At 39.2% G+C, this 27,953-nt stretch overlaps 1 protein-coding gene across 1 annotated transcript in view; it reads right to left on the bottom strand.

The window, feature by feature from the left end:
* Positions 1 to 5,628: 5,628 nt before the first annotated feature.
* The window catches only part of TMEM39A (transmembrane protein 39A), a 32,736-nt gene continuing 10,411 nt past the window's right edge, over positions 5,629 to 27,953 (bottom strand). Inside the window, exons 4-9 of the mRNA XM_029939365.1 lie at positions 25,257 to 25,340; positions 21,390 to 21,544; positions 11,937 to 12,285; positions 10,979 to 11,166; positions 8,947 to 9,067; positions 5,629 to 6,114 (exon numbers count right to left, since the gene is read on the bottom strand). Of these exons, the coding sequence (XP_029795225.1) occupies positions 5,881 to 6,114; positions 8,947 to 9,067; positions 10,979 to 11,166; positions 11,937 to 12,285; positions 21,390 to 21,544; positions 25,257 to 25,340 (1,131 nt within the window). The 3' untranslated portion in view covers positions 5,629 to 5,880. The remainder of the gene's footprint in view (positions 6,115 to 8,946; positions 9,068 to 10,978; positions 11,167 to 11,936; positions 12,286 to 21,389; positions 21,545 to 25,256; positions 25,341 to 27,953) is intronic.

The raw sequence follows: 27,953 nt of genomic DNA on the forward strand, positions 1-27,953 counted from the left end.
AAAAGGGGGAGGGGGAACCTAATGGGTTTAAATCACAGGCCCTTAGAAAAAGCAACCACACAACCAAGGCTCACGATCTGATGGTATTTGTAGTAAAAAACACCACTGCCAAAGAGACAAAAATACTAGCATTCTAAATATAAATATTTAGAACTTCACACTACTCAGGTTTGTTCCTGTCACCCTTCATTACTGCTCTAAATGCCTTTTCCTCTTCCCTATTCCCAGATCCCCACTTGCTGTTTCTCTTTCCTGGATCTGTGTACACTGCCCCCCAACTGGTAGCACACAGTTGCCCTCACTCCTGATCTTTCCTTCAGCTCCTCTGGAGTCTTCTCTCACCACAGCCCTGGTATCTACCCTGAATGTTGCCTGCACTTCCAGGACTTCAACAAAACTTGACGCTCCCCTGAGGACGCTCCTGTCTCTGCACAGTTAAGGCTAAACATTTCTCCTTTGTTACACTGAGATGTTCTCTAGTTTCCCACTGCTGCTTTTCCACCATCGGATCTGTCCATCTCATACAAAAACCTACCACAATTCATGGAATCCAGCTATTTTAACTTTTATCATTCTTTGTAGCCACAATGTAGTCAATGTCCCAGATCTCCCAGTCTTTGGCATCGAGCTCCCTGTTTCCACCATTGTTCTGAGTGGTTTCAGTGTTCCTGAGGAAAACCCACCCAACACTCTTGGTACAGTTGCTCACAGTTTTTACTTCTCTTCAGTTTGGGCCATTTGCCTCCGGGGTTTTACATTATGCTGTTTCACAGCCGAGAAGTCTGTGATGCTCATATTCCATTCTCAGAGCTTCTCCTATATTTGCTCCTTTATTCCTGCTACTTGCTCAAGATTACTAATGCCTGGCTTACCCCTACTCTGACAGTACTCCCAACCTGACTTCTTTCTTCCTTCCCTAGCCTTTCCAGACTCCAAGATACCGTGTCTCAACTACTCCAGCACCACTAACTCCCTTGACCGCTAGCACTTCAGCCATACCTGCTTGGCAAACCTCCAAACTAGGACGAGGACCCTTACCACCCATCTCCTCTACCCTTTTACTTATCTACTGAATTAGACCAGAGAAAATTATAAAACTGGCAGGAGAGCCTTTTAAAATTTATGGCTTAACACCTCAGCAGTACCCTCATTCCAGAAACTCACAAAAGATATTCCACTAAGCCCCCTCCTAGATTGATCCCCCATCCTAAATTTACTCCTTACTTCACAAATTTCTGCTGTCAGATGTTTTCTCAACACCCCTGCCCCCCACCGGCACCTTCCCTTATCCATATATGTATGTACCTGAACTCCCTTCTAGGTCAAAGGAATTGCTATTCCTCTTCTCAAGGGCTTCCAAGAACACTTTCTAATTCACAACTTCTTTATTCCAATTCACTCCTGTGGACCAACTGCAACCTGACCTCCACCCCCATTGCTCCATTAAAATTTCTCTTGCTAAAGTCATCAATGGTCTAATAACCACTGCCGAACAGTCAATTCTCAGTCTCTTGACTTTTTTTTAACAAAAAAATTTTTTTACATTTATTTATTTTTGAGAGACACAGAGAGACCAAATGTGAACAGGGGAGGGGCAGAGAGAGAGACAAGAATCTGAAGCAGACTCCAGGCTCTGAGCTAGTGGTCAGCACAGAGCCCAATACAGGGCTTGAACCCACAACCGTGAGATCATGACCTGAGCCAAAGTTGGACCGTCAACTGACTGAGCCACCCAGGCGCCCCTTGACTTCCTTCTTATATTTGATACTGTTGATCATTTCTTCCTTGGAACACTAGTTCATCTTGTCTCTTAGACCTCCATTTCCTTAGTCCGGTTCACTTGAAAGCTTCCTCTTCCTCTGCTCTGAAATGTTTTTATTCACCAAAATTGTCCTTCCTTTTCACCCCACTGTTTCTATCACCCGCACAGTGATGACACCCAACCCCAACCCCTCTCATTTTCTCTTACATGGACGTTTTAAATGGTTGGCTAACTGATCGTACTGCGCTAAGTCTCATTGACGTCTCTCCATTCTCCAGATTGTACATATTGCTGCCAAAGTTGTCTAAGGATGGCAGACCTTATAAAAATCACTTTGAGTGTGTTAAAACGGACTTTTGGACTCCAGTCAGAGTTTCTGACTCAGTAGGTTTTGGATAGGGCTCAAACTGGTTCCCAGTTAGGTGATATTGCTGCTGCAGACCCAGAGATTATATTTTTGAGAACCCTCTGGGTCCTAAGTCCTAAATTTAACATTTTTCATTAGCTGTCCTCAGTTTCTAGGCTTCTGATTAAGAATTACTTCAAGTGCTTGTGAAAGGGGCAGAGTTTTGGGCTTCACTCTCAATTTGGACTTAGATCTGATGTAGTATCCAAGGATCACACCTTTGAGAACTTGTGACCATTGTGGAATTCAAGTTTTTTGTAATCTGTTCTTTGCCTACCTCACTAGCATTATTGAACTGGTTATTTATAATCTAGTTCAAGTCCCTGGCATGCTGGGTTGCTCAGTTGGTTAAGCTTCCAACTTTGGCTCAGGTCATGATCTAGTGGTTCGTGAGTTTGAGCCACACATTGGGATCTGTGCTGACAGTGCAGAGCCTGCTTGGGATTCTCTCTCTCCTTCTCTGTCCTTCCCTGACTCCTGCTTTCTTTCCTTCAAAATACATAAATAAAAACTTTAAAACACACACACAAAACTAGTCCAAGTCCATGCCTTGGATTTTTGTATATCCTGTTTCTACCACATGAACCCTCTCTCCCTCATCTAAGTGGTAAACTCCCAGACCTCCTTTAAAACGCTGCTTATGTGTTACCGTTGAAGTCTTCATGACCCTGCAGCTTCCAAACAAAGTTGATAAATCTCTTTTCCGCATCACCTCTGTACCTTACATATCTTCCTTTCTGAATACCTTTGAGTTATAATTACTTATCTGCCTTCTATTAATGAACTCTAAACATCAGTATCTCTGGCACCCACCAGTGTCTGGTACGTAATAATTGCTCAGTAAATAGAAATGGGGGAAAGGTGGTGGTGGTGGTGACTGATAGGGAGGGGAAAGAAGCTTAAGGAATATAACATGGACTTAGAGTTAAGAGGATACTGAGGAACATTCCCAGCATGCTCTTGCCTGTGAACTGCTTTCCTCCACTTGCCCACCTTAAACCACCAAAAAAAGTGGTCAAGCATCTTTCTCCTTTTCCTGTATCCAAAGTTCACCCAACTGATCTTTTGTTATACCATTTTTTCATTTTCCCAGTTTATAAACAATCACCCAAAGGCCATTCTTTATGGAGTATGCATCTCCTAATCACCAAAGATGATGTACGTTCTTTCACAGGACACTTAACAGGACACACAGGGAACTACGTCTGAATGTGGCACCTACAAAGGACGGCTGAACTGTGTAGGCGTGTGTTGCGCTGGAGGCTTTTATCTCCCTAATGCTGTCGTATCTGGAAAGGAAGGGGGCACTTTGACATTCCATTAGCCCAAATCAATTTTTATTTCTTATATTCCCTCATTTGTTTAGTTGGCCCGGCATCTGGTCCTCCTGATTTAGAACTCATTTAGGGCATGTTCAAGACAGGTTAAAGCCGAAGAGGCAAGTGGGAGTGGAGAGGGGGTCAGCTGGAGAGCAGTCTGTCCTCTCATCAGATCTAATCTATCTGAGCTCACAGAGCCAACTTAGAGCCATTTTGAGGGGAGATCTTTGTGCCAAGACCCCTCATTTTGCTCTTACCTGTCAAGTAATCTCTTCAAAATGTTTATTAGTCTCAAAAAAAAAAAAAAAAAAAAGCCTATCTTTAAGATCCTGAGGCAAGAATACTGAGATGGCCCTCCTTCACTCCAAGAACCACCTTATTGAGGTTGAACCACTTTAGAAAAGCAAACAATACACTGGTTATTTGCTATTTTTCCAATATACCAAAGTTGTTCCCACGTCAGGCCACCGCCCTTGCTATTACTGAATGCTCCCCAAATTATTTATATGGCTGTGTTGCTTCTTTGCTCAGAAATCATCTTCTCAAAGACGCCTTCTAGCAATGCCATTCCTAGCACAATTTCTTTGCCCTGATTTATTTTCTCTTTACCACACATATTACTGCCAGGAGACAATAAGTTTATTTATGGCATATTTTGAACCCCCATATTGTAAGTTCTGTGAGGATAGGGCCTTTGCATTTCTTTTTCACGATTTTCCCAGTGCCTAATACAGTGCCTGGTGGTCAAAATGTATTTGTTGAATAGCTGAATGGACTCAGGCTGACTACCAAATAATGTATCTTAAAAATAAAAAGTAGGGGCGCCTGGGTGGTTCAGTCGGTTAAGCCTCCGGCTTCGGCTCAGGTCAGATCTCACGTTCATGGGTTCGAGCCCCACGTCAGGCTCTGTGCTAACAGCTAGCTCAGAGCCTGGAGCCTGCTTCTGGTTCTGTGTCTCCTTCTCTCTCTGCCCCTCCCCCTCTCATGCTCTGTCTCTCTCTGTATTAAAAATAAATAAAACATTAAAAAAAATTAAAAAAAAATAAAAAGTATACACATAAAAATTTTTAAGGGAAAAATGGTTAAACATAGCAGTCACCTTGGATAGCTGTTTATATACACATATTCCTCCTAATGCTGCATTTGCTGACAACTTGTTGGGAACTCTTCTATAAGAACTGTTTTCAGAGCCAGTTTATGAATTACAAGATTGGTCTTTTTACTTCATAGGTCATACTGTGTTTCACCAAAAACTTCAGTGTAGAAAAGCCAAACCAAGCACAGAAAACATATGAGAATACATTTCAGGCTCTCAAGACAAGGCCTCAGAAGTTTAGATGACAAGTGACATCAATTGACTAGATCACCTCTTGAGACTATGGACACAGACTTGAAAAGGGTTAATGTTCACAAACATAGAGGTTCTGGAATTTGAAATTAAAAGCATATATTTTAGGCATAGATCAAATTATCTGAGGACAAAGAGGTTAACTTTTTCTATTTCACGTCTGCTTCCAACTCCAAGCTTGCTGCTGTAGGTGGGCTGCTGCCCAGGCTGCCTCCAAGACTATTTAGCTGAGGACTCGCCCATTCTTCCCATTAGCTGGGATCTCCAGCCTGCCCATATGCCAGCCCACAGGCTTTGCACTCATCTTCTCCCACTGGTCCAGCCATACACCATCTCCTTCATGAGATGGTCTTTCATCCTAAACACTTTGTCTTAAAAAATATTATTTCAAACAGCTAATAATAAAAGGGAAATCTTAAGAGGCAAAAGAAGTGAAAGACCAGAGAAAATGACCACAAAATCCCGGGTTTCAGGACAGGAGCTCACTTGTAAGTACCTTTAAATGTCACTGAACAGAACAAAATGCTGAGTTCCTATCTCAGAAGTGCCCCCTCCCAGCGGGCACAGAGCACCCAGCCAGGACTGAGCCAATCTTTGTTCCACGGACTCTGCCGGTCAGCGGCCAGAGAGACAGAGAATGGGTGCTGTTGGACAACTCCACTGATCTCCCTTTCGGCAGCAGTAGGGCCAACTGAGGACTAGAGATAATTAGGACTGGAGGGAGCGAGGACACACCAAAGTGTGTCAAGTGATACATGAGATGTGTTCATAAACGAATGAGTTATTCCAGAGCCACACAAACAAATCGATCTCTTTACTGCAGAGGCACACCTCTTGTCCTGTGTATTATTCAAATGTACTAACACATGAAAGATCACATCACCTTGTTTATGGATACATTTAATATCCCTTACCCTTCCCACCTTTCAAAACACAATAGTATACAAAATATAAAATATCTTAAATATTTATAAAAATTGCAAGAAAAAAATAGAACGTATGAAAATATTTTTATCTGAGTTCTCCCTCATTGTTGAGAGGCAGCTTAATTTGCCTTGAGTTCGTAACTGTTGAGTGGGTAGGAATATGCCCTGCCTAATACTATTCTGTCCCGGAGAAGCTTAAATAGCACATAGTAGTTGCAGAAGAGGATGAGAGCCATGGAAAGTGTGTGGTTCCACTTCTCCGATCGCAGCAAGGAATAGAGCTGGTAGAAGACGACGCTGCCCTCAAGAAGGATAAGCAGGTTTAACAGCCTTAATGGACGATGAAACAGGAACTGCAGAGAAGATAAAAAGCAAAATATTATTTCATAGAAAAATAAGAATTGTAGATTTCTCAGATTTTTCTCCTAAAATAATTTCGTATGTATGGGTTCCTATGTGCAACAATATATAGATCTGCTTACTGAACATTAATCAGGCTATTTCTTGCTGTAGAGATCCAAACCTTTTCCATTTTGCTCAAGGAATAAAGGAATAATTTTTATGTTAATGCCCTGAGACATGAAAAACGATCACACCCAAAAGAATTCTGCCTCTAAACATTTTTCTTAAATTATATCTTGGGTGTGTGTTCTATTTGAGATAATCAAAAGTATATTTATCTAAGACAGGCTGGATTAAGAAATGAATGGGAAATATTTTAGACTTTGCAAGTCAAGATGCAAAAACTGAAGACATTATATAGTTATTTAAACCATTAAATGGTTTAAATGTAAACCATTTAAAAAAATGTAAAAATCATTGTTAGTTTGTGGGTTGGTCTGATACATAAACACCTACACTAGACTAGTCCGGGGAGAGGGGAGGTCTTACAAGCTGAAATAGCAATACAATAATTTCTTAATTTTCCCTTAAACTGTGTATCCACCATCATCACTGATTCAAATCCTCTACATCATATATTTCTGCTGGGTTTTTTCCCTGGATACTGAGAAATAGGGTGCACAGACAAGACAATGAGGAAGGAAAAATTAGTCAGAATTAGAATTTGGCTAAAAACACTCCTACCAAACACTTCACTCTAAGAGGCTAAATCCTGATTTCCTAATAAAAATGTACTATGAATAGAAAAAAATAGAACGTATGAAAATATTTTTATCTGAGTTCTCCCTCATTGTTGAGAGGCAGCTTAATTTGGCAATGGTAGTATATCATATCTAAATAAACTAATTTGGACCTTAAGGCACATATCTGAAAATAATTATCATGAAAGGTAGCCAGGTTCTTAGAGTCTTTCTTTCAGAGAAAGAAACTGTTTAACCTGCGTTATACGATGTTTACTAATAGTATGTATAAAATTGCTCAGATTTAATATTCCTTTTTTTAATGTTTATTTATTTTTGGAAGAGAGAGAGAACACAAATAGGGGAGGGCAGAGAGAGAGAGGAAAACACAGAATCTGAAGCAGGCTCCAGGCCCTGAGCTGTCAGCACAGAGCCCAACAAGGGGCTCAAACCCACAAACCCATGAGATCATGACCTGAGCTGAAGTTTGATCTTTAACTGACTGAGCCCCCCAGACGCCCTTCAGATTTAATATTCTAAAAGGACCCAGGCAATTAGAGTTACTGTGGCAATTCTAGCAATTAAAATTAAATGTGTTGCTAAGCTATTAACTGAATGAGTAGAAAGGCAAAGAAAGGCTTTAAATTCTAACAGCTACAGGTAATAGGCATATTTTAAATGAGTGTTCTCAAACTTCAGTGTTCCTAAGAATCATTTCCAAATCTGTAAATGCTGCAAATTCCTGGAATCCTTCAGAGACTCCGATTAACAAGTCTGGGGTCGAGGTCCTGAATCACTTTAAAGAGTGAGCCAGGTGATTGATATGCAAGTGGAACAAGGACTTTGAGAAATGCTTGGAGAAGCACTGATTCACCTGTTTGGTCATGCAAAGTCAGTAATAAGTTGACTTCCCTAATCCTTATTCTTTCAATTTTGCCCAATTCTTCAGCTATCCAACACACTATCAAGGAAAATACTTATTTTTCAAGCAGAAAACTCTAGTAGAATACCTGGTCATTACAGGTTTCAAGGGGACTGCAAAGGCCAACAGAAGTCATTATGGCCTATGGAAGTCAGCTCACTGAATTAAATATTCTGTGTAGAAACCAAATGATTATGCAACTGTGACTTAAGTCTACTCCTCCATCTTAAGGCAACCCCGCAGGAGTCTAGAAGGAGCTGCCTCATTCAAGGGCTTTTCACCTTCCCCGTCCTCCTCCCAGCCCCCACCCTGCCCCACCCTTCACTAGGGTATTCACAAGCATCCAGCCCCGATGCACAGTTCCCAGTATTTGATTGAAAAGCCCTAGTAGTACAGAATCAGAAAGCCCATGTGCCCTCCCCTGGAACTGGGAGGGAGGGAGAAAGAGATTCACGTATCCCCCCAAAAGACCTCCAATTATTTTTTAGAATATAATCTCCATTCAAAGGCAATGCCCTACACTATGCACAGTCCTCCGCAGGCCCCTTCTTTTCCCACTGCCGCTGATCTGGCCTTTCCCTTACAAGTTAATACCTCTGCTTCCTAGACTCAGAACTTCTAGAACACTGAAAGATCACACAGAACATAATCCAAGGCATAAATTCAAATGGGACAGAAGCTGGGTTTAGTGTATGTCTACTGTTTCTTTTTAACTTATAAGCCTTTTCCCCCTCTTAATCCAGAAAGAGGTAAAAGGCCAGAGATCATGGCCAACGTACTTTAAGGAGGTGATACAAATACAAAAAACAAAAACATTACATTACTACTATATTAAATATTACTAAGGATACAAAATACAATAAAGATATCACTAAACCAAACTATTACAAATAAAAACTGTAAGCTGAAAAAAGGAAGTCTTAAATAATTGCCTACTTGTTTCAAGTAATACTAGACTCAACAAATTCCAATGAAACTTCAAGCTGCTGAAGCTGGGATACTGGCCTTTGACCTTCAAACTGCCTTTCAGAATACATTTCCAAAAGGCAGGGACCGTTATTATAGCAGTAGTAAGAATTACCATGTATTAATTCCCATATGTGCTTAGGTGCTTACGCAGAGAATGGCCTCCTAATGCTTGCCACTAAGCTTATGTTTGAAAAGAAATAAGTGGTACTTGCATAAAAGCGGGCATGGGATACGTCTGAAGGCACTGCCACGTTGTAAGGCCCCATGGCTCTATATAAGCATCTGCTATGTCGCACCAGCACCCCTTGAGGCCATATTGTATTTTCTGACCAACTAAGGGAGAAAGAAATGCAATGTTAGTATATTGGCAATTACAGGTAAGACAGTGTCTGGCAAGGCCTACTACATTTCTATGAAAGGGATTAAGTATTCAAGGCTTCATCTGCCTGAATTCTGAGAATACAGTAATTGAATAGCCAAACTGGAAAGAGTTAAAAAGGATTTGTTATCATAACTTCATTTCTATACAGTAGAGAGGTTGTAAAGTGATACAGTTAACTCAGTGTCAAAGGCCTTCAGAGGCTTAGGAGAATGAGCAATAATAAATGTGTAAGGCATCTGTGAGCCAGAAAATCAAATGTAAGCAGCTGGATGGTCATCGCAATCCCAAGTGAGCAGTCTATTGATGGAAATGCTAGAGAGAACAAACGAGAGGGTGGATGGTGGTTAAGAGTAGTGGAAAATGAACACACCGTCAAGTTAGCATGGTGTTCACTGCGGAACTACATCCCCAAAAGCTACAGAACATCAATTTGTCACATATTTCAAATGCCTCATATATGTGTGAAGTGATACAGAACACAGAGACACACAAGGTACTGACACACAGACTTTTCTTTTTACCGCTTTCTTGGTTTATTTTTATAGAAGTTTCTCTAGGAAAAAGAAGTTATGGAAGAAGCTTCATTCTTTCCAGCACCAATGTAATGGAGTTGGGGTGGGGATGGGGATCTTCAGGTTAAGCTTTTTTAAAAAAAATCTAAGTTAATTCATCTCTTCCTGATTTTGGAAATGTTAGTTTCCTAGGGTAAGAACTGGGACAGCATTTTAGATATGTTAAAAAACAAAACAAAACAAAAAAGTCTAGCACCCTGAAGCTTTCCCAGTTCAGAAAATGTTCCGTCAGCCTTGCTCACACTTACCAGCATTTAAGTGATGATACACCTCATGGCCATGTGCCATCAGGAGCCTGAAGATGTACAGTACTAGTACTGTGGATTGTATTTTCAATTTTTATTGAAATCTGTCCTTTGCCCACAGTCGGGTTTCTTTTCAGCCTGGCCCAATCTCTTTCAGTTCCTGGGCTTGAAGGCCTGTGCTAATCTGTATCAGACATCAAGGCAGATAATTGAAGGGAGGACTCTGAGGTGGAGAGGGGAAGGGAAGGTCCCCTCAATCTGTCCCACTTAATTAGGAAAGAATTTCTAGATGATGGAATTTGTGAAATGTTCCAATTATAAAAGGGAGGAAGATGAAGATGGTCCAGGTCTGAGAGGAAGGTATGGTGAAGGGCTCAGAAGCGAGAGAACAAAAGGGTTCCAAAGTTAGGCATTTTGGATCACAGGGACCATGCAGAGAATGACTGAGAAGGGGACACAATGAGAGGAACACACAATTAGGGACACTTTTCATTTAAATACGGGAAAAGCAGGGAAACATTCATTAGTGAGTTTAGGGGGGAAAATAACCAAAAGTACAAGCAAGGAAAATTACTAGAACAAATTTGCATTTGTTAGAAAGAAAAGCTGAGAGAAGCAAATTCTAGCTGCCTGAGTGTGAGATGGTTAGCTAGCAACTACTTAGCTGTGGCAATGGAGATAAGAAGAGGAATCTTACAGTCTTCCAAAGAGAATTAAAAATATATCATGACTCTGTGAATTTGGGCAAAGGATTAAGACTGAAAGAAAACTCCCATATTACAGCTTGGGAAACAAATTACAAACTCTAACGTGGGCAGTCGAAAGGTAGGAGGCATTTAAGGAGGGTCTGGGGGGTGGTGGTGGGAATGAGTTAATGTCCCCTGTGTCCAGTTTAGAGTGATGACGAGCATCCATGTAGACAAAAGAGGGGAAAAAAAACCCTCGAATGTTCAGAGCCAAGAACAGGAATGACATACAAAGCAAATAAACATGATCAGCAGCATGTGGAAAGGTATGATATGGTTTTACCCTCCAGGCTACTCACATGTGCTGTGGAGCGTTGCTGTAGGTCCCATGTTCAAGCTTCTGCCACTTGCCCAGGTGAGCAGCTGATTTGTGCAGCAGATCACAGTACTTGGACGGCAGCAGCTGCGTGGTGAGCATGACGAAAGCATTGATCCACACCATAATGAGGTGCTCGCACGACCAGCGCATGTCATAGTACTGGGTGCTCTGGAAGAGACCAGAAGAGGGAGAAATGATCCATGCACCGGTAAGCAAGAAGGCAAGGATGGGTGCGTGTACATACGCCCTGCAGACAAATGCCACACTGAGTCACACATGCATTGGTTGTCCTGCTGTCCGTGCAGAAAGTTCAAGAGCAGAGTCCTCCAAAATCCTTCAACCTGACTTTCTGGCTGTGTGAATTAGGGTTGGGAGGGAGAGGCAATTATATTTTAAGTGCTTTCTTTCTAGAAGAGGTGAGTGCTCTCTGTGAATGACCATCCGGCTGCAGATGTGCTTCTCAAAGGGTAAAGAAAGGGCACTAAAATGTCCCAAAAGATTCTGGGCCCAAGTGACATCCAGACCCTTTTTCTTTTCTACTGAAGTAAATTGAAGTTTAGATAAAGGTTAGATTAAGTTCAAGGAAACTCCTGATTAATCATGTTAAGACCAACTACAAAAGGCTGAAACCTCAGTCCTCTTAAGCTACTACATACTGATTCTACTATAAACACAACTTTTATTCTCCCCAGAAACTGAAAAAAAAAATAAATAAATAAAAACTTTAAGAAAAAAAGAGGGGACCACCACGGGTGCATCACATATATGGAAATACCTATCCGCCAACCAGGAGCGGTATTAGTGCACTCCAGATGCAGCCGAACTCCACCAATCCAGGCTGCCAAAGGGGAGACAGAGAAAAGGGGGATTAAATAAGAAATACCCAGTGTACGTCATTCACACACAAATCCAGGAGGCATATAAAAGTAATCACTCACCTTCACAAAACACAGGGGGAGAAACGCGACGTAGTAGGCACTGAAGAGGGAGTTGAAGAGGACTTCCTTGATCCTGTGGTTGAAGTCGGCCTTCAGACACTCTACTTCATTGCGAATGAGGTCTGGAGAGAGGGGGCAGCTGTGGGTGGGGATGGGCGTGGTGTTATTAAACTGTTCTTTTAGAGACTCCAGCAATAAGGAGAGAAAGTCTTTGGATTTGGCCAAGCCACCCACAGCTGAGGCACTCTCTTCTACCGCCTGGTGCTGGACCATGTAGTTATAGTCTGTGAGAAGAAGATGAGCTCTACTATCCTGGTGGAAGCAGCAGAGAGGAACATACACACCAAACCTGTGGGAAAAGGTAAATATGAAAATGGGAACACAGATGCCACCTAAGATCAAATCTGATAACTATGTTAGTAAAAGAGTCATGATTTGCCAGTGTGAACATAACAAGGGACTCTGCTGACAGTAAACTCATTATTGGGGAAGTTCTTTAACTTCTTCCCACAAAGCCAATATACATCCATTGTGGAATAATACAAGGCTACAGAAAATCACAATGACAAAATAGAGAACACTGAAAAACTAATTGCTTTTATAATTTTTTACAACAGGGTACATAAACATGCCTTTTATATATATATGTTAAAGCTCATACAGTATGAACTGTTTTGTATCTTGGTGTTTTTAAGTTTACGTATTTTGAAAGAGAGAGAGTGTGTGTGTGCCTTAGCTTTAGCATGTGAGCAGGGGAAGGCTAGAGAGAGAAGGGGGGAGACAGAAAGAATCCCAAGCAGGCTCCACACCAATGCAGGGCTCCAACTCCTGAACCATGAGCCGAAATGACCTGAGACAAAATCAAGTATATTGTAGTATGGAGGTGGAATTTAAGGAAAGGTATTAAGCAGGCTGTGTTGTAGCTTATGGGCAAGTAATAAATTGTATCATTTATCTTGAATGTATCATAGATAAGCTGCTATATAATGATTGCCACTTCAGATAGCTGTAACTAGTTGTTACTTAACCTTCTAATTTCTGTATAAGTCTAATTACATGAAATAGAAGTTGGGGTTCTGATTTTTTACTTTGCTTATCCATTTGGAGTGTCATTGTAACTACTATATTGTAAATGATGGAAAATAATTGCATATGTTAAAAAATAGTGTCATATTCTAAAAAAAAATAAAGTTACACACACACACACACACACACAAAATTAAATTAAATTAAAATAACAACAACAACAAAAAAGAGTCAATTAAGTGACTGAGCCACCCAGGTGTCCCTATATCTTGGTTTAACTCTGAGTGTGTGTTTATTCTGTATAGGTGTTTATTTTGAGCAGTTTTCCATGTCACTAAATATTTCTTCTACAACAATTTTTAAAGATAGCTGTATTCTCATACAGCTGTACAGTAATTTACCTATTTCTCTCTTGTTGGAAACAGGCTATTTCTTATTTTGCATTACCATAAATATCAATGTATGGATAAGCACTTTCTTACACGATCTTAATGTATTTCTGGTAATTTTCAAATTGCATGCCATTCACTTCAAACTCCCCCACCCTTTTAAAAATATTTACTTATTTTGGTAAGAGAGAAAGAGCAGGAGCAGGGCAGAGAGAGGAAGACAGAATTTGAAGCAGACTCCAGGCTCTGAGCTGTCAGCACAGAGCCTGACATGGGGCTCCAACTCATGAACCATGAAATCATGACGTGAGTTGAAGTCCGATGCTTAACTGACTGATCCACCCAGGCGCCCCTCAAACTTCCCCTTAATAGTGAGGAGCTCCCCTGCCTCCCCACTACAGCACCCATCTTGATCTCACAGGTACTCCTAGGTCCCCTTGCCTGATTATTTTTCTTCACAGATCTTTCTACTCCATATATTTTACACACATATTGGGCTTTTTACTTGTTATTTTTTCTATTGGTCTATCTACAATGTAAGTTCCATGAACCAGTAATTTTGGTCTGTTTAATTCACTACTATATCCTTGATGTGTAGAAGAAAAGTGGCTGAAGTATACTAAGCCCTCAATAAGTATTTTATGAATTAATGAAAACAATTCTAGAAATACAATAAATAAATCTCTACAAGTAACTCGATTAAAGTCTTAAATATTTTAAGACTTTTCATAACGGTTTTTGTTGTTTTGTTTTTCTTTCCAAGTTTTTATTTAAATTCCAGTTAATTAACACAGAGTGGAATCATTTCAGATGACACACCTAGTGATTATCACCCACATACATCACCCAGTGCTCATCACAACAAACTCACTCCTCAATCCCCATCACCTATTTCACCCACCTCCCAAATTACTGTCACTTTAAAATACAAGTTTTAAGGGGAACCTGGGTGGCTCAGTCCACTGAGTGCCCAACTCCTGATTTTGGCTGTCAGGATCTCATAGTTTGTGACTTCAAGCTGTTCAATGGGCTTTGTGCTGACAGCACAGCGTCTGCTTGGGATTCTCTCTCTCCCTTATTCTCTCCCCCTCCTCCTCTCTCAAAATAAATAAACTTTATTTTATTTATTATTTTTATTTATTACTGAGACAGAGAGAAACAAAGTATGAGTGGCAGAGGGGCAGAGAGAGAGGGAGACACAGAATCTGAAGCAGACTTTGGGTTCTGAGCTGTCAGCACAGAGCCTGATGTTGGGGCTCAAACCCACAAACAGTGAGATCATGACCTAAGCCGAAGTCGGACGCTTAACCGACTGAGCCACCCAGGCACCCCATAAATAAACTTTAAAACATAAAATAAAATACATGAGACTTTTCATAACTTCTTATAGTTATTTCACCCTTGGCTCTTGAAAACTTTAAAAAATACTTTCCCCAGTCTTTGTTAAGCAATGTCCACATTATGACTTACACATTGTAAATAAAATGGTCAATTTGCTGGCATAAATTCAGATATGGAAAATATCAAATAAAAAGATATCCTATTTAGTTACGTTTTTTTTTTGAGAGAAGTGGGTGATTTTTTTTGCATTTGAATTAAACTTGGTTTATTTTTTTTTCATGGTTTTTACACAATTTATTTTTTTTAGTTACGTATTTTATTTAATTTATTTAATTTATGTCTTTATTTTTATTTTTGAGAGAGAGACAGAGAGTGAGCTGGGGAGGGACAAAGAGAAAGGGATACAGAGAATCTGAAGCAGGCTCCAGGCTCTGAGCGGTTAGCACAGAGCCCAACGGGGGGCTCAAACCCACAGACCAGGAGATCATGACCTGAGCCGAAGTCAGAAGCTTAACCAACTGAGCCACCCAAGTGTCCCTTAGTTATGTATTTTATAAAAAATTAACAAGTTCACCTGTTCATAGTTTTCTATAGTGGGGGAAAAATGAGCTTGTTACTAAATAAGATGGTTAACAGCTCTGGGATCCACTGTGTGTGTGCCCTGGAGTAGTACTGTGGGAAGGAGTAAATGCAGAAGTAACAGGTAGAACCCACAGGTGCAAAATTGTGAAGGCCAGAGAAGCCTGTAAGTTCAAGACTGCTGAAACAAACTGCACATGTAGAGATGGGAGGAGAGACTAGGGTGTGAGTGATGGCCCCATTTCTTAACCCTCCCCTGTAGTCTCACCACACAGCCCTCATTCTGTGTGTAAAGTGACACTGCCCTATTCCCACAACAGGCTCAACAACGTGATCTGTTCTGGCCCAAGGAATGTCAGTAGACACTCTATGATCAGAAGTTTGAAATGGGTTTGCACAGTGGGACTTGCTATCATGCCTTTTGATCAATTTCATGTGTCCATGCCTAGCCTGCCAAAGCATGAGAGACCCATGGAGCAGAGCTGAGTTGTCCTAGTTACTTAAACTGACAGTCAGTCAGTCCAACAAATATGACTGACCCTAAGACTAGGAGAGCTTCTGGACTTCCGGCTGACCCCAACACATGCACAATCAATATATACTGTGGTATGCTACCATGGTTTTGCAGTTGTTTGATACAGCATTATATGGCAATGGATGACTGATACACGTAGAATGAGAGAAACTGGAAAGGTAACATCAAAAGCTTAGACTATGAAGGGCTCTCTGTAAGGTAAAGGGGATAAAGGAAATGAATTATTAAAGAATTTTAAAGAGGGTTAGTAACATGATTCAACTTTCATTTTGAAAATCATTATAGCTACAATGAAAAATGGGGAGGAGGGCAAGAATGGATTGCCAGAAGACCAGATGGAGGTTTAGAATATAATAGCAGAGGTTAAAGGGAGCAGTGGATAGATTCATTTCTTTCAATTTTATTTTTCTTTATTTTTTTTATATCCCCCTTTCCCTTTTTTCTCTCTCTTCTTTCTATTGTATCTATATGAGAAGATAGATATTAGTGGAACCTGTTGTGTTACTCACTTTATAATGTATGTAACTCAAACCATAATGCTCTATCATTAAACTTACGCAGTGATGTGTGACAATTATTTCTCAATAAAACTGGAAAAATATACAGTGTTAGAAATGTCAGCATGACAAAAAGAATGTCATCTTGACTTCCCACATTTACTCACAGTTTGAAATAATTTACCACAAATAATTTGAAATTTGTGAAGAGATATAAAAAAGCAAAGACCTTCTGTTACATCTTTTCTAGAATATCAAAAGAGGAATAACTAAATAGTTGTTTTGATAACTATACAGAGTCATTTAAAGATATGATTAATTTATGGGGTTTTTTTTAGTCCAAAATACTTTATTTCTTTTAATTTTAAATTTAATTTTATTATTTTTAAAAATTTATTGTCAAGTTGGCTAACATACAGTGTGCTCTTGCTTTTGGGGGGTAGATTCATCACTTATATACAACACCCAGTACTCATCCCAACAAGTGCCCTCCTCCATTTCTCCCTCTCCCAGACCCCCCTGGATAGATTCAAATTAAATATAAAAGCTACAACAACTGTTAGTCATTGGACTAACTTACCCTAAAACTGAGAAGCTAGCTGAGAATCATATTAAAAAAAAAAATCAGGGGCGCCTGAGTGGCTCAGTCGGTTAAGCCTCTGACTTCGGCTCAGGTCAGATCTCACGTTCGTGGGTTCCAGCCCTGCGTCAGGCTCTGTGCTGACAGCCAGCTCAGAGCCTGGAGCCTGTTTCCTGTCTTGTGTCTCCTTCTCTCTCTGCCCCTCCCCCTCTCATGCTGTGTGTCTCTGTATCAAAAATAAATAAAACATTTAAAAAAAAAAGTTTAAAAAAAATCAGAAAAGAGTCCCTTTCTTTTTTAACCTATGAATAAACAATAAGATAAAGATATGGTTACTGCCATTGTCTAGTATTTTAAATTTTTCATATTAATTTTTAAGTTGAAGTTAAATAAAAGATTATACTTTTAAAAACTGAAATATATTTTAATATAAACTTTTTAAATTACATGCTTATTTCACTGTGTTACAGGACTGTGGTGAGCCATTAAAAATTAGTAAGCTTCTTTCATTCCTGAAAAGTTGTTTGTTAACCATTTTGATATGGTAATCCCACGTGCAATAGCCAAAATATTCCTTAATATATTAAATGGGGTTCAGATCAAATCAAATAGGGTTCTTCTAATAGATTCTTCTAATGGATTCAGGAGCACCTGAGTGGCTCAGTGGTTAAGCATCTGACTTTGGCTCAGGTTATGATCTCGTGGTTTGTGGTTTCGAGCCCCACATCAGGCTCTGTGCTGACAGCTAAGAGCCTGGAGCCTGTTTTGGATTCTGTGTCTCCCTCTCTCTCTGCCCCTTCCCTACTTGTCCTCTGTCTCTGTCTCTCTCTCTCAAAAATAAACAAACATAAAAAAAAAAAAAAACGGAGTGCCTGGGTGGCTCAGTCAGTTGAGTGTTCGACTTCAGCTCAGGTCATGATCTCAAGGTTTGTGGGTTTAAGCCCTGTGTTGGGCTCCATGCTAACAGCTCAGAGCCTGGAGCCTGCTTCACATTCTGGGTGTGTCTCTCTCTCTGCGCCCCCCTGCTCATGCTCTCTTTCTCTCAAAAATAAACTTTAAAAAAAAAAGTCTAAGGATTCAACTAGCTGTTGTTAATAAGGAAATCATTTCAGTTGAAGCAACTGAAACATTAATTTAGAAAGAGAAACGACTGTTATAAAATATAATATACTCCTCATAAGAAATATGAATCATGTGGGGCACCTGGGTGGCTCAGTCGGATGAGCATCTGACTTCAGCTCAGGTCATGATCTCACGGTTCATGGGTTCGAGTCCCGCATCAAGCTCTGTGCTGACAACTCATAGCCTAGAGCCTGCTTCAGATTTTGTCTCCCTCTCTTGGACCCACCCCTGCTCACACTCTGTCTCTCTCTCTAAAATAAATAAGCAGGGGCACCTGGATAGCTCAGTCAGTCAAACATTGGACTTCGGCTCAGGTCATGATCTCATAGTTCGTGAGTTTGAACCCCGTGTCGGGGTCTCTGCTGACAGCTCATAGCATGGAGTCTGCTTCGGATTTGTGTGTGTGTCTCTCTCAATCTCTGCCCCTCTCCCACTTGCAATATGTCTTTCTCTCTCTCAAAAATAAACAAACATTAAAAATTAAAAATATAAAATAAGCATTAAAATATTTTTAAAAAGAAAGAAATCTGAATTGCAAAATGTTTGTAACATAGAAAATTCATTCTGTAGGCAAAAAAGGTTAATACCAAACAAATGAGTTGATGATTACCTTAAATAATTAAACAGTATAATCCCAGGCCCACCAAAGTATACCAATAGACTCATCCTACCATTTCTGTACATACAATCTCTGATTATACCTTGATTTTATGCTATGCAACTATTAAATTCATGCTTACACTTCAGTACCATAAATGGCTACATAAAACAATGATTCTCAAACTTGAGCAAGCATCAGAATCATCTGGAGGGCTTAAAAGACAAATTGCTGGGTCCCACTTTCTGAAGTTTCTGTTTCAGTAGATTTGGGGCAGATTCTGAGAATTTCTACTACTAAAAAATTTTCAGGTGACACTGATGCCATTGTTCTGGGAACCACACTTTGAGAACTACTGATTACAGCATAATGGTGCAAACAAGGGCTCTGGAATCAAAAAGACCTGAGTCTTCTCACTAATTGACCTCAGGAAGGATTTTTAGTCTCTTAATCATTACCTGCGGCAAACCCCACTGTCTGCCAATAGCCACTGTGCTCCCGTTCTTCCATTGCAATAGAATTTTTAGATCAGATACAGCTGTTCTACTAAAGACACATTTCCAAACTCCTTTATGATCTATCTTGCTAAGGAGTGTGGAGTAAAAAAGATAGCAGGAGCTTGGATCTCAACACCATGGAGCTAGCTGCCACAGCTATCCAAGATGATTTACACATATACTGTACGGAAATAAACATCTAACTTTCTAAAGCCCTGAATACTTTGGATCTGTTATCGCAGACTAAATACACTGCCTCCTGAATTATGAGGCAGTGTATTTCATGAGGTGAGGCTTATAAACACTTAGCCCAACACTTAGCATAGAACAGCTAAAAAAATGGTAGCTATCCATTAACATACAATGAAGAAAGTATTGGCCCGAAGTATACAAGTTAAATTATGCAAAACAGTTTAAAAAGCCAATAAGTACAACAAGATGCAACTATACATTGATCAGAATGGCTAAAATTTAAAAAACATCTGGAGCGCCTGCATGGCTTGGTTGGGTGTCCAACCTCTGGCTCAGGTCATGATCTCACAGTTAGTGGGATCGAGCCCTGCATCTGGCTCCATGTTGACAGCATGGAGCCTGCTTGGGATCCTCTCTCTTCCTCTCTGCCCGTCCCCTGCTCATGCACATGTGCATGCTCTCTCCCTCTCTCTCTCAAAATAAATAAATTGTAAAAATAAAACAAAATAAAATAAAAAAACAGAAAACATCAAATGCTTACAAACCTGTGGCGCAACTAGAATTCTTATAGAATTGGTGGGGGGTAAAATGATACAACATCTTTGGGAAGAGGTCCAGTACATTCTTATAAAACTAAACATACTCCTCTTACGTTACGGCCTAGCAAGGCCCCTCTTAGATATTTCTCTCGAGAGTGAAAACATTTCTTTACAAAAAAGACTTGTATAAGAATGTGCCTAACAGTTTTATTTTTAGTAATATCCCCAAACTAGAAACAATCCAAGTATTCAAAAGTAGCAGAATAGGGGCGCCTGGGTGGCTCAGTTGGTTAAACCTCCGACTTCGGCTCAGGTCAGATCTCACAGTTCATGGGTTCGAGCCCCACGTCGGGCTCTGTGCTGACAACTAGCTCAGAGCCTGGAGCCTGCTTCCAGTTCTGTGTCTCCTTCTCTCTCTGCCCCTCCCCCTCTCATGCTCTGTCTCTCTCTTTATCAAAAATGAATAAAACATTAAAAAAAATTTTTTTTAAGTGGCAGAATAAACAAACTATAGTATATTCATACAATGAAGTGTTACTGATATATGCAACCACATGGATAAATCTCAAAAACAATATGCTGAGAGAAGCTTTACACAAAAGTGTACATACCATATAATTCCATTTATACAAAATTCCACAACAGGCAAACTAATCTATGGTGGAAAGAAATCAAAACAATGATTACCTCTGGGAAGTGGCTAGTGGTGTTTGACTGGAAAGAGATAGGAAGGAACTTCTAGAATAATGGTCATGTTCTATATCAGGACACAGGTTTGACTTATAAGTATATGCATTTATCAAAACTCGGCAAATGTACACACGATTTGTGAATTTTATGTATGAAGTTTACTTAAAAAACTGTAAACAAATATCAAACTCTAGTTACTAATATGCATAGGCTGACATATTTTGGAAGACATGAACTGAGGTCTGCAATTTAACTTTGAAATGCACCGAAAACAAGGTGGACTGACAGATGGATAGAAGAATGGTTGGACCGTTATGTATTATGCAATCATAGTAAAATATTAAGGGGTGGAATTTAGATGGGGCTGCACAGGTGTTTGCAGAAAAATTCTTTCAATCTCATGGGTTTAAAATTTCCATAATAAAATGCTAGTCAAAAAAGGTGTAAGTCCACTGGGCTTGAGTACAGCATATTTTTGTTATGTGAACCCAAATATCAAAGTAATTTGACTAAAAGAGTAAGACTGGTTGAGCCAGTTCATTCAACTAACACTACCCATCATTTGTGTCAATACAGGCTGTCCTAGGTCTCCTTATTTGATGAAGAGAGAGCCAATTACACTATTCTCCTCTGGCAGAATAGCATACCTCTCAAGTTTCTTGGGACAGTTCTGGTTTAAGCCTATTGTTCCAATTGTGTCCTAGTTTAGAAAATAAATTATTTGGTCACCCTACCCATTGATCTTTCCAATTTTCTTTTGGTTTATATTTGAAGAATTTCTTCTTCCTCACTTTTGTACTATTGTTTGCTTGACCCAGATGATTTATTTAAAAACTTACTAATACAGTGGTAAAACTGGAGTACTCACGGGTAGCCAAGAAAAAGGAGATTGAGGACTGAATGGCTTCGGAAGAGATTGACGAGGGTCCAGCAAAGTACCCATCCACATAAAGTAAGTAGCACCAAACGAGCTGATATCAGAACCATGTAGTGAATCATAGATGCCGCACCCGCCTTAGTGGCCTGAAAGTTTGGAAGCACCAAAAGGAACATTTTATAAATGGCCTTATTCAAAAGCAATGTGACTCAAGTAAGGAATTAGAAGATTTAGTGGAAATCTATGACCAAAAAATGGTGGGGGGGTGGGGGTAGGGAGGAATGCAGCAGGGGAAAAACTGTCTCATCCCACACCTTACCTTCCTCATTTTTAAAGATTCAGATCTCTCCAGGAAATTTCTTGGTTCCTTAAGTTCTTATGACATTGTCTACTTTGTTTACATTAAGGCTTCTCACAGTAAGAGCCACATTCAGCAGTTACTTGGGCTGCTTACTGAACCTGCAAATTCCTACTGCCTTTCCTTATGATATAAGAGAACAAAGCTGTAAATAAATGAAGGAACCTGTGTTTTAATAATCTACTAGGTGATTTTTATGTACATAAAAATATTGAACCATTAATTTATCTGACTTCTGATTAAACTATAATGGCCTCAGTAGTAGCAACAATGCTTCCATTTTTCTTGCAATCTTCCCCTAATCTATTTGTTGAATTAACATATAATATAAACTATTGAAGATTCAAAAAATAATCACATCTCCTCTGAAACTCCTATGTAAATAAAAGTTCTTTTTTTGACTTTTGCAACCATGGAAATAATGGACAATCACTTCCACTTCTTTATATATCACAGCTATTCAAATATTTTTTAATTTTACATTTTAAAAACTCATTAAATATAGTAAGAAAACATACCTATCTAAACATGAAGTTCTACAATGTTATTTTCTTTCAGAATGAACCAGTAAGAAGAGAATGAGCAAAATGCAAGGGAAAACGATACATCCCTACAACCTCAAAACAGCAGTGTCGGAATGCAGGAAGGGGAAAAAAAATTATGTGGGGTCAATAGCAATGGGAGGGAATAAAGAGCTTTGCAGGCCCTTCGTATATCCATTTCTTAGTTTACCCAACATACTAGAGAGCATATATCTATGTCAAACTGTTCTAAGTCACAGCAAGGCAAATAATTGCGTACTACTCCCAATATATACCTCATGCCAATGTACCTCACATGTCAAAGCTGCTGGAATTATGCCACTGCCTCCATTTTCAAAATTTAAAGCCTGTTTCTGCCCAATGTCACCAGAGTAGCTGAGCTTGGATGTATTTATCATTTCTGCCTTATTCCAAAGTCCAAGCTCTTAATGACTATGCGATGTATGACAGATACTATATCAGGTCCTAGGGATACAGTAATAACCAAGACAAATAAGACTTCTGTCTTTATCAGTCTGCCGAAATAAAAAAAAGACAATTATATTTACACAAAATAATTATTTTTATAATTGTGGTGTAAGGGCTACAGGAAAAGAGTAGGTTGTGAAGGGGAGCAAGTAACAAGAGACCCTAATCTAGGGAAAGCTTGCTAAGGAAGTGATATTTCAGCTGAGACCTAAAGAATAAGCAAAAACAAGCCAGGTAAAGAGAGGAATATTCCTAATATTATGCTAACTGAGAAGTACAGTATATGTACAAATAAAGAGAAGGAAATATACAAAAATATGGTTCTCTCAATAATGAGGTTATAAGTTACCTTTTTTCCTGCTTTATATTATAGTTTCTTCAATTTTTTTCAATAAAATATACTACTTTCCTATTTAGAAAAATAATTTTTTAAAAAGGGAGTTGCCTCAGGTTGGTAAAAGAATAGCGGAATAACTTTTTGGTCTTGTGGGGCAAGTAGAGAAGTAAAATTGGCCTGGAGGTGAATGAACAGTCTTATTTAGTTGGAGGTATTCCTCCGGAATAGTATTTAGCTTTCTGAATTAATTACCTACAGCCTCTCCTTAAAAATGACTGGTCTTTCTTAAGGTAGGGGTCCTTGCTGATATAAGAAAGAAAAAAGAAAGAAGAAGAAAAAGAATACAAATATTTTAATGGAAGGAAGAAAAATGATGTACAATGGATCTCACCAGCTAATTTAGCTTTTATTAGTAAGAGACTCACTATACAGCTCTTATTTTTAATTTCTGAATAGGTAATATATTCAGCGCTCAAAATACAAAATGCATAATAGTGTTTGTATTGAAATTTCCCTAATAGTCCTGTTCCCAGACATAACTAGGCAGCCTGTTATTAAGTTTGTATGTCCCTCTACAGATAATTTATTCATATATAAGCAAATGCATTTTGTTCCTTCTACCTGCCTTATTTTAAACAGTGTTCTGTACTTTGTTTTTTTCACTAATATGTTGGTGGTCAGTACATTTTCATCTTTTTAATAGTTGAGTGCTATTCCATTATGTATATACCTCACAATTATTTAAACATTCTTTAATTCTTTCTCATGGACTTTAACTTAAAGATTTAAGTCTTTGACCAGAAATCTGTTTAAATTTAACTTAAATATTTTGTTCTCTAAGAATTATAGGTTTCATTAGAAAACAGCTAATATGTTTCCCAACTAAGGTCATGCAAAAATTGTTAAACTACTGTTAAGCCATTAACAAAAGAAACAACAGAATAGGTCAAGTTATAGCCTTTAGAGCTCCAAGGTAGACACCTCAGTCATGAAGGATTTAACGGACATAATTAGTGCGTCCAGGAGCTAGACACACTAATTTGGCATATACAAGTACCATTTCTAAGTAACTGAAGAGATGAAACAAAATCCTGCTTGTTTTCACAGATAAAAACATAAAACCCCATTGAGTTCCTCGCAAGAATAGAGTTTAATGTATCCAAAGGTAAGCATCTATATTCATGACCTAAATAACGAGCCTGGGAGAAAAGATTTTAGACAGGCTTTCCTCTTGTGAAAAAACAGGGGATCCTACTTTCAGTTAATTTCAAATGCCGTTCAGGTTATGACTTAACATCTGCAACTGCTATGTGCTCACAAGAAATAAGGCTCCTGAAAATTAGAGCTTACAGACACAAAGAAAAACATGCATCTTTTGGAAGGAAAAAAGTTGGCTCTCAGTTATCTGTGAGAATACTAATTATTCATTTAAAACTATACACTGAGTTATAAACTCCAAGATTAAAATTCTTAGCCACTTCAGCTAAGATTTTTTGGTTTTGTTTTCATAATCATTTATAGTAAGAGGATAAACTCTCAAGAGAAAGCATTTTAACTCCTTCACTGGAGTTTACAAATATATTAAAGAATATTACCAATGGCCACATTTAATTTAAAAAAGAGCATATTAATGTCCCAAGTCCCTCCTCTACTGCCCATTAAGATTCTAACCTTTAATATTAGCCTTATGCAAATTTGGATGTCATTTTAAAATTCTAAGTTTTAATAAACTCAAATATCTCTTGCTAGCAACTCCACAAATGGTATATAATTTCAAGTAAATGTTACCTGAAACAAAGCTTTAGATGTAACTGTTCATTTATATATAACTCTTCATATCAATAGTTACTTAAAATGCATCCTATATTTACTACAACTACTAAAATTAGAAAGATTATATTGAAGAACTTGGAAACTAGAAATAAGCTCTTATCAAACAAATGAGATTTGTAACAGTTCTTTTGAATTACAGGACACTGAATTTTAAATATATTGTAGGAAAACCTTATTAAAAGAACTAGCACAACTCATGTGGAAGTAATTAACTTGTAACTGTATTCAGTTATATCTGGACACTTCACATCTTCAGCTAGAATCCATGTTAGTAACTAACTCTGGCTACAAGTGATGAAAGACAGTGAGTGAGCTGTTACCTCTGAGATGAGGGCCCATACGAGCCTCCTTGCAAGCATCACTGTGATGAATGCTGCCAGGTGGTAATCAATGAGATGAAAATTCTGGAAGAGAAACAAATCACTACATCAGAAAGAAGTATGTGTATCTGGCTGCAACTACTACATCAAAATGTTTGCCCCTCAAAAGATCTTCCTTACCTGACCTCACATATACAGACCACAAGAATTTAAGAGCTCTTGAAGAGACTACCTACCTTCTCTTTCTCCTTTTGTGAAACACTGCTTTACCTTTGCAAACACTATTTTAAACTATCTGGAATGTATTCCTCTCCTTTCTTGGACGTTTACTGTGTTGAAAGTAAAAGACTAGAGCTTTGAGTTGAAAAGTGGTAACCTGCAGAATTATAGCAAGAATAATTTACTTAAAATGCCATATTTATAATAAGTGTCAAACTTAATGGATTAGATGGAACTCTTTGTGTTCAGGAGTTAATATTTATGGTTTCCCTATGTAAGCTTATGTTAATCTAATTGGGCATCTACTAGCCTAAACTCCCTACTGGCTGATGTATCAATTGCATTCATTTTAGTCTTTCTCCTTAACTTGATGTAAAAACATGTCTTATATTTGATCTCTTCTTCCTAAGAAATGATAGCATTACCTAGATGCTGTGTATCGTTCCTTCTAATTCTAAGCCTGTATAAATAATAAGCAAAATGAAAAGTCATTAGCAACAAACAAAACTGGGATGTATTTTCATTTTGATGGTCAAAAGGTCAATAGCTTTCCACTCCTCCTTCAAAAGCTGAATTTCTCAATTAATTCATTCAGTAAATATGTTCTGGGCACCCACAATGTGCGCCAAGTACTCTTCTTGATACTGATGATACAGTGAAGAATGACAGACAACGTTCCTGCTCTCTTGGATCTTACTGTTTATTGCGGTGAGAGGCAAAGGGGATGGCAGAGATTACTAATTGTTTCTTCTGCCTTCATAGTCAAATTTAACTGGGCACTGACTCCTAGCTAACTACACGTTTATTTCCTTGCCTCCCTTGCAAAAACTACTTGTAGCTAAGGGATGTGAAGGAAGTGATATATAAAATTTCCAAGCCATGCCCTTTTTTTTTAAATGTTTTATTTTTATTTTTGATACAGAGAGAGACAGAGCATGAGAGGGGGAGGGGCAGAGAGAGAAGGAGACACAGAACCAGAAGCAGGCTCCAGGCTCTGAGCTAGCTGTCTGCACAGAGCCCGATGCGGGAGGCCCAACTGACTGAGCCACCCAGGCGCCCCCAAGCCATGCCCTTAAAGGAAGGAGCTTTCTCCTTTCCTCCTTCCTGCTGCCAGAGATGCTGACAGGAGTTGGAGCAGCTATCTTGGACCATGATTTTGAAGAAGCAAGCTGGAACTGGCAGAGCAATAGAAACAGAGTTGCCACACTGGCGTATCATCAGTTTATTTATTTGGAGAAAGAGAGCATGAGAGACTGCAAGCAGGCAAGGCACAGAGAGAGAGAGAGAGAGAGAGAATCCCAGTGCAGAGCCCATTGTGGGGCTTGATCCCACCAACTATGAGATCAAGACCAGAGCCGAAACCAAGAGCTGATGCTTAACCAACTGATGCCAGTCACCTGCTTAATGCTTATTTAATAAGGAAATAAGGTTCTATTCTCTTTAGCTACCCTGTTACAGCAACTAAAACCATATATTTAATAAATTTGTTTATGTGTAAGGGCAATGACAAACAAGCTAACAAGCAAAAGCATTTTAGACAGTTATAACTGCTGGCAAGAAATAAGACCATGATAAAAAATAACTGGGAAGGGAGGTGCAGGGCCAATTTAAATTATTGGTTAGGGAGGACATCTCTGAGATTGTGGCATTTGGATTGAGAGCTGAATGACAAAAAAGTATCACCCATGACAAGAGCTAAGGGTAGAGTGCCAGGGAGAGGGAAAAGCAATCAAAAAAGCCCTGAGACAGGAAAATATACACCTGGTGGGTCTGAAAATCAGCAAGAGGGCTGGAATGAGATAATGAGCAACAAAAGACGAGTTTATATATATTATTTTATTTTTTTAATATTTATTTATTTTTGAGGGAGAGAGAGAAAGATACAGTGTGAGCAGGCAAGGGAGAGAGAGAGAGACTCAGAATCTGAAGCAGGCTCCAGGCTCTGAACTGTCAGCACAGAGCCCGACACAAGGCCTGAACCCACGAACCATCAGATCATGACCTGAGCCGAAGCCAGATGCTCAACCAACTGAGCCACCCAGGCACTCCTTAGCTTTTTTTTTTTTTTTTAATATTTAATTTTGAGAGAGAGAGAGAGAGAGAGAGAGAGAGAGAGCACACATGGGCAGAGAGAGGGAAGGAGAGAATCCTAAGCAGGCTCTGCACTGCCAGCATATAGCCCGATGTAGGGCTCGATCCCACAAACCTTGAGATCACAACCTGAGTCAAAATCAAGAGTTTGACATCCAAATGACTGAGTCACCCAGGTGCTCCTGTAGCCTTTCAGCTTTGAGACTCCTTCTTGCTCACTCCACTCCTCCAAAATAATGCAAGCAAATTCCCTAGACCTCCTATCTACTGTTTGTGGGTCTTATTTATGATCTTATTTATGGACTATCACCAGTCCATCTAAGACATTTCTGTATCAAAAATTTAAGTGCCTAATGTATCTTATTATTAAGCAAATTTTGTTATATT

Source organism: Suricata suricatta, chromosome 5 (assembly GCF_006229205.1).
Source record: "Suricata suricatta isolate VVHF042 chromosome 5, meerkat_22Aug2017_6uvM2_HiC, whole genome shotgun sequence".
In the NCBI taxonomy this organism is placed as follows: Eukaryota; Metazoa; Chordata; class Mammalia; order Carnivora; family Herpestidae; genus Suricata; species Suricata suricatta.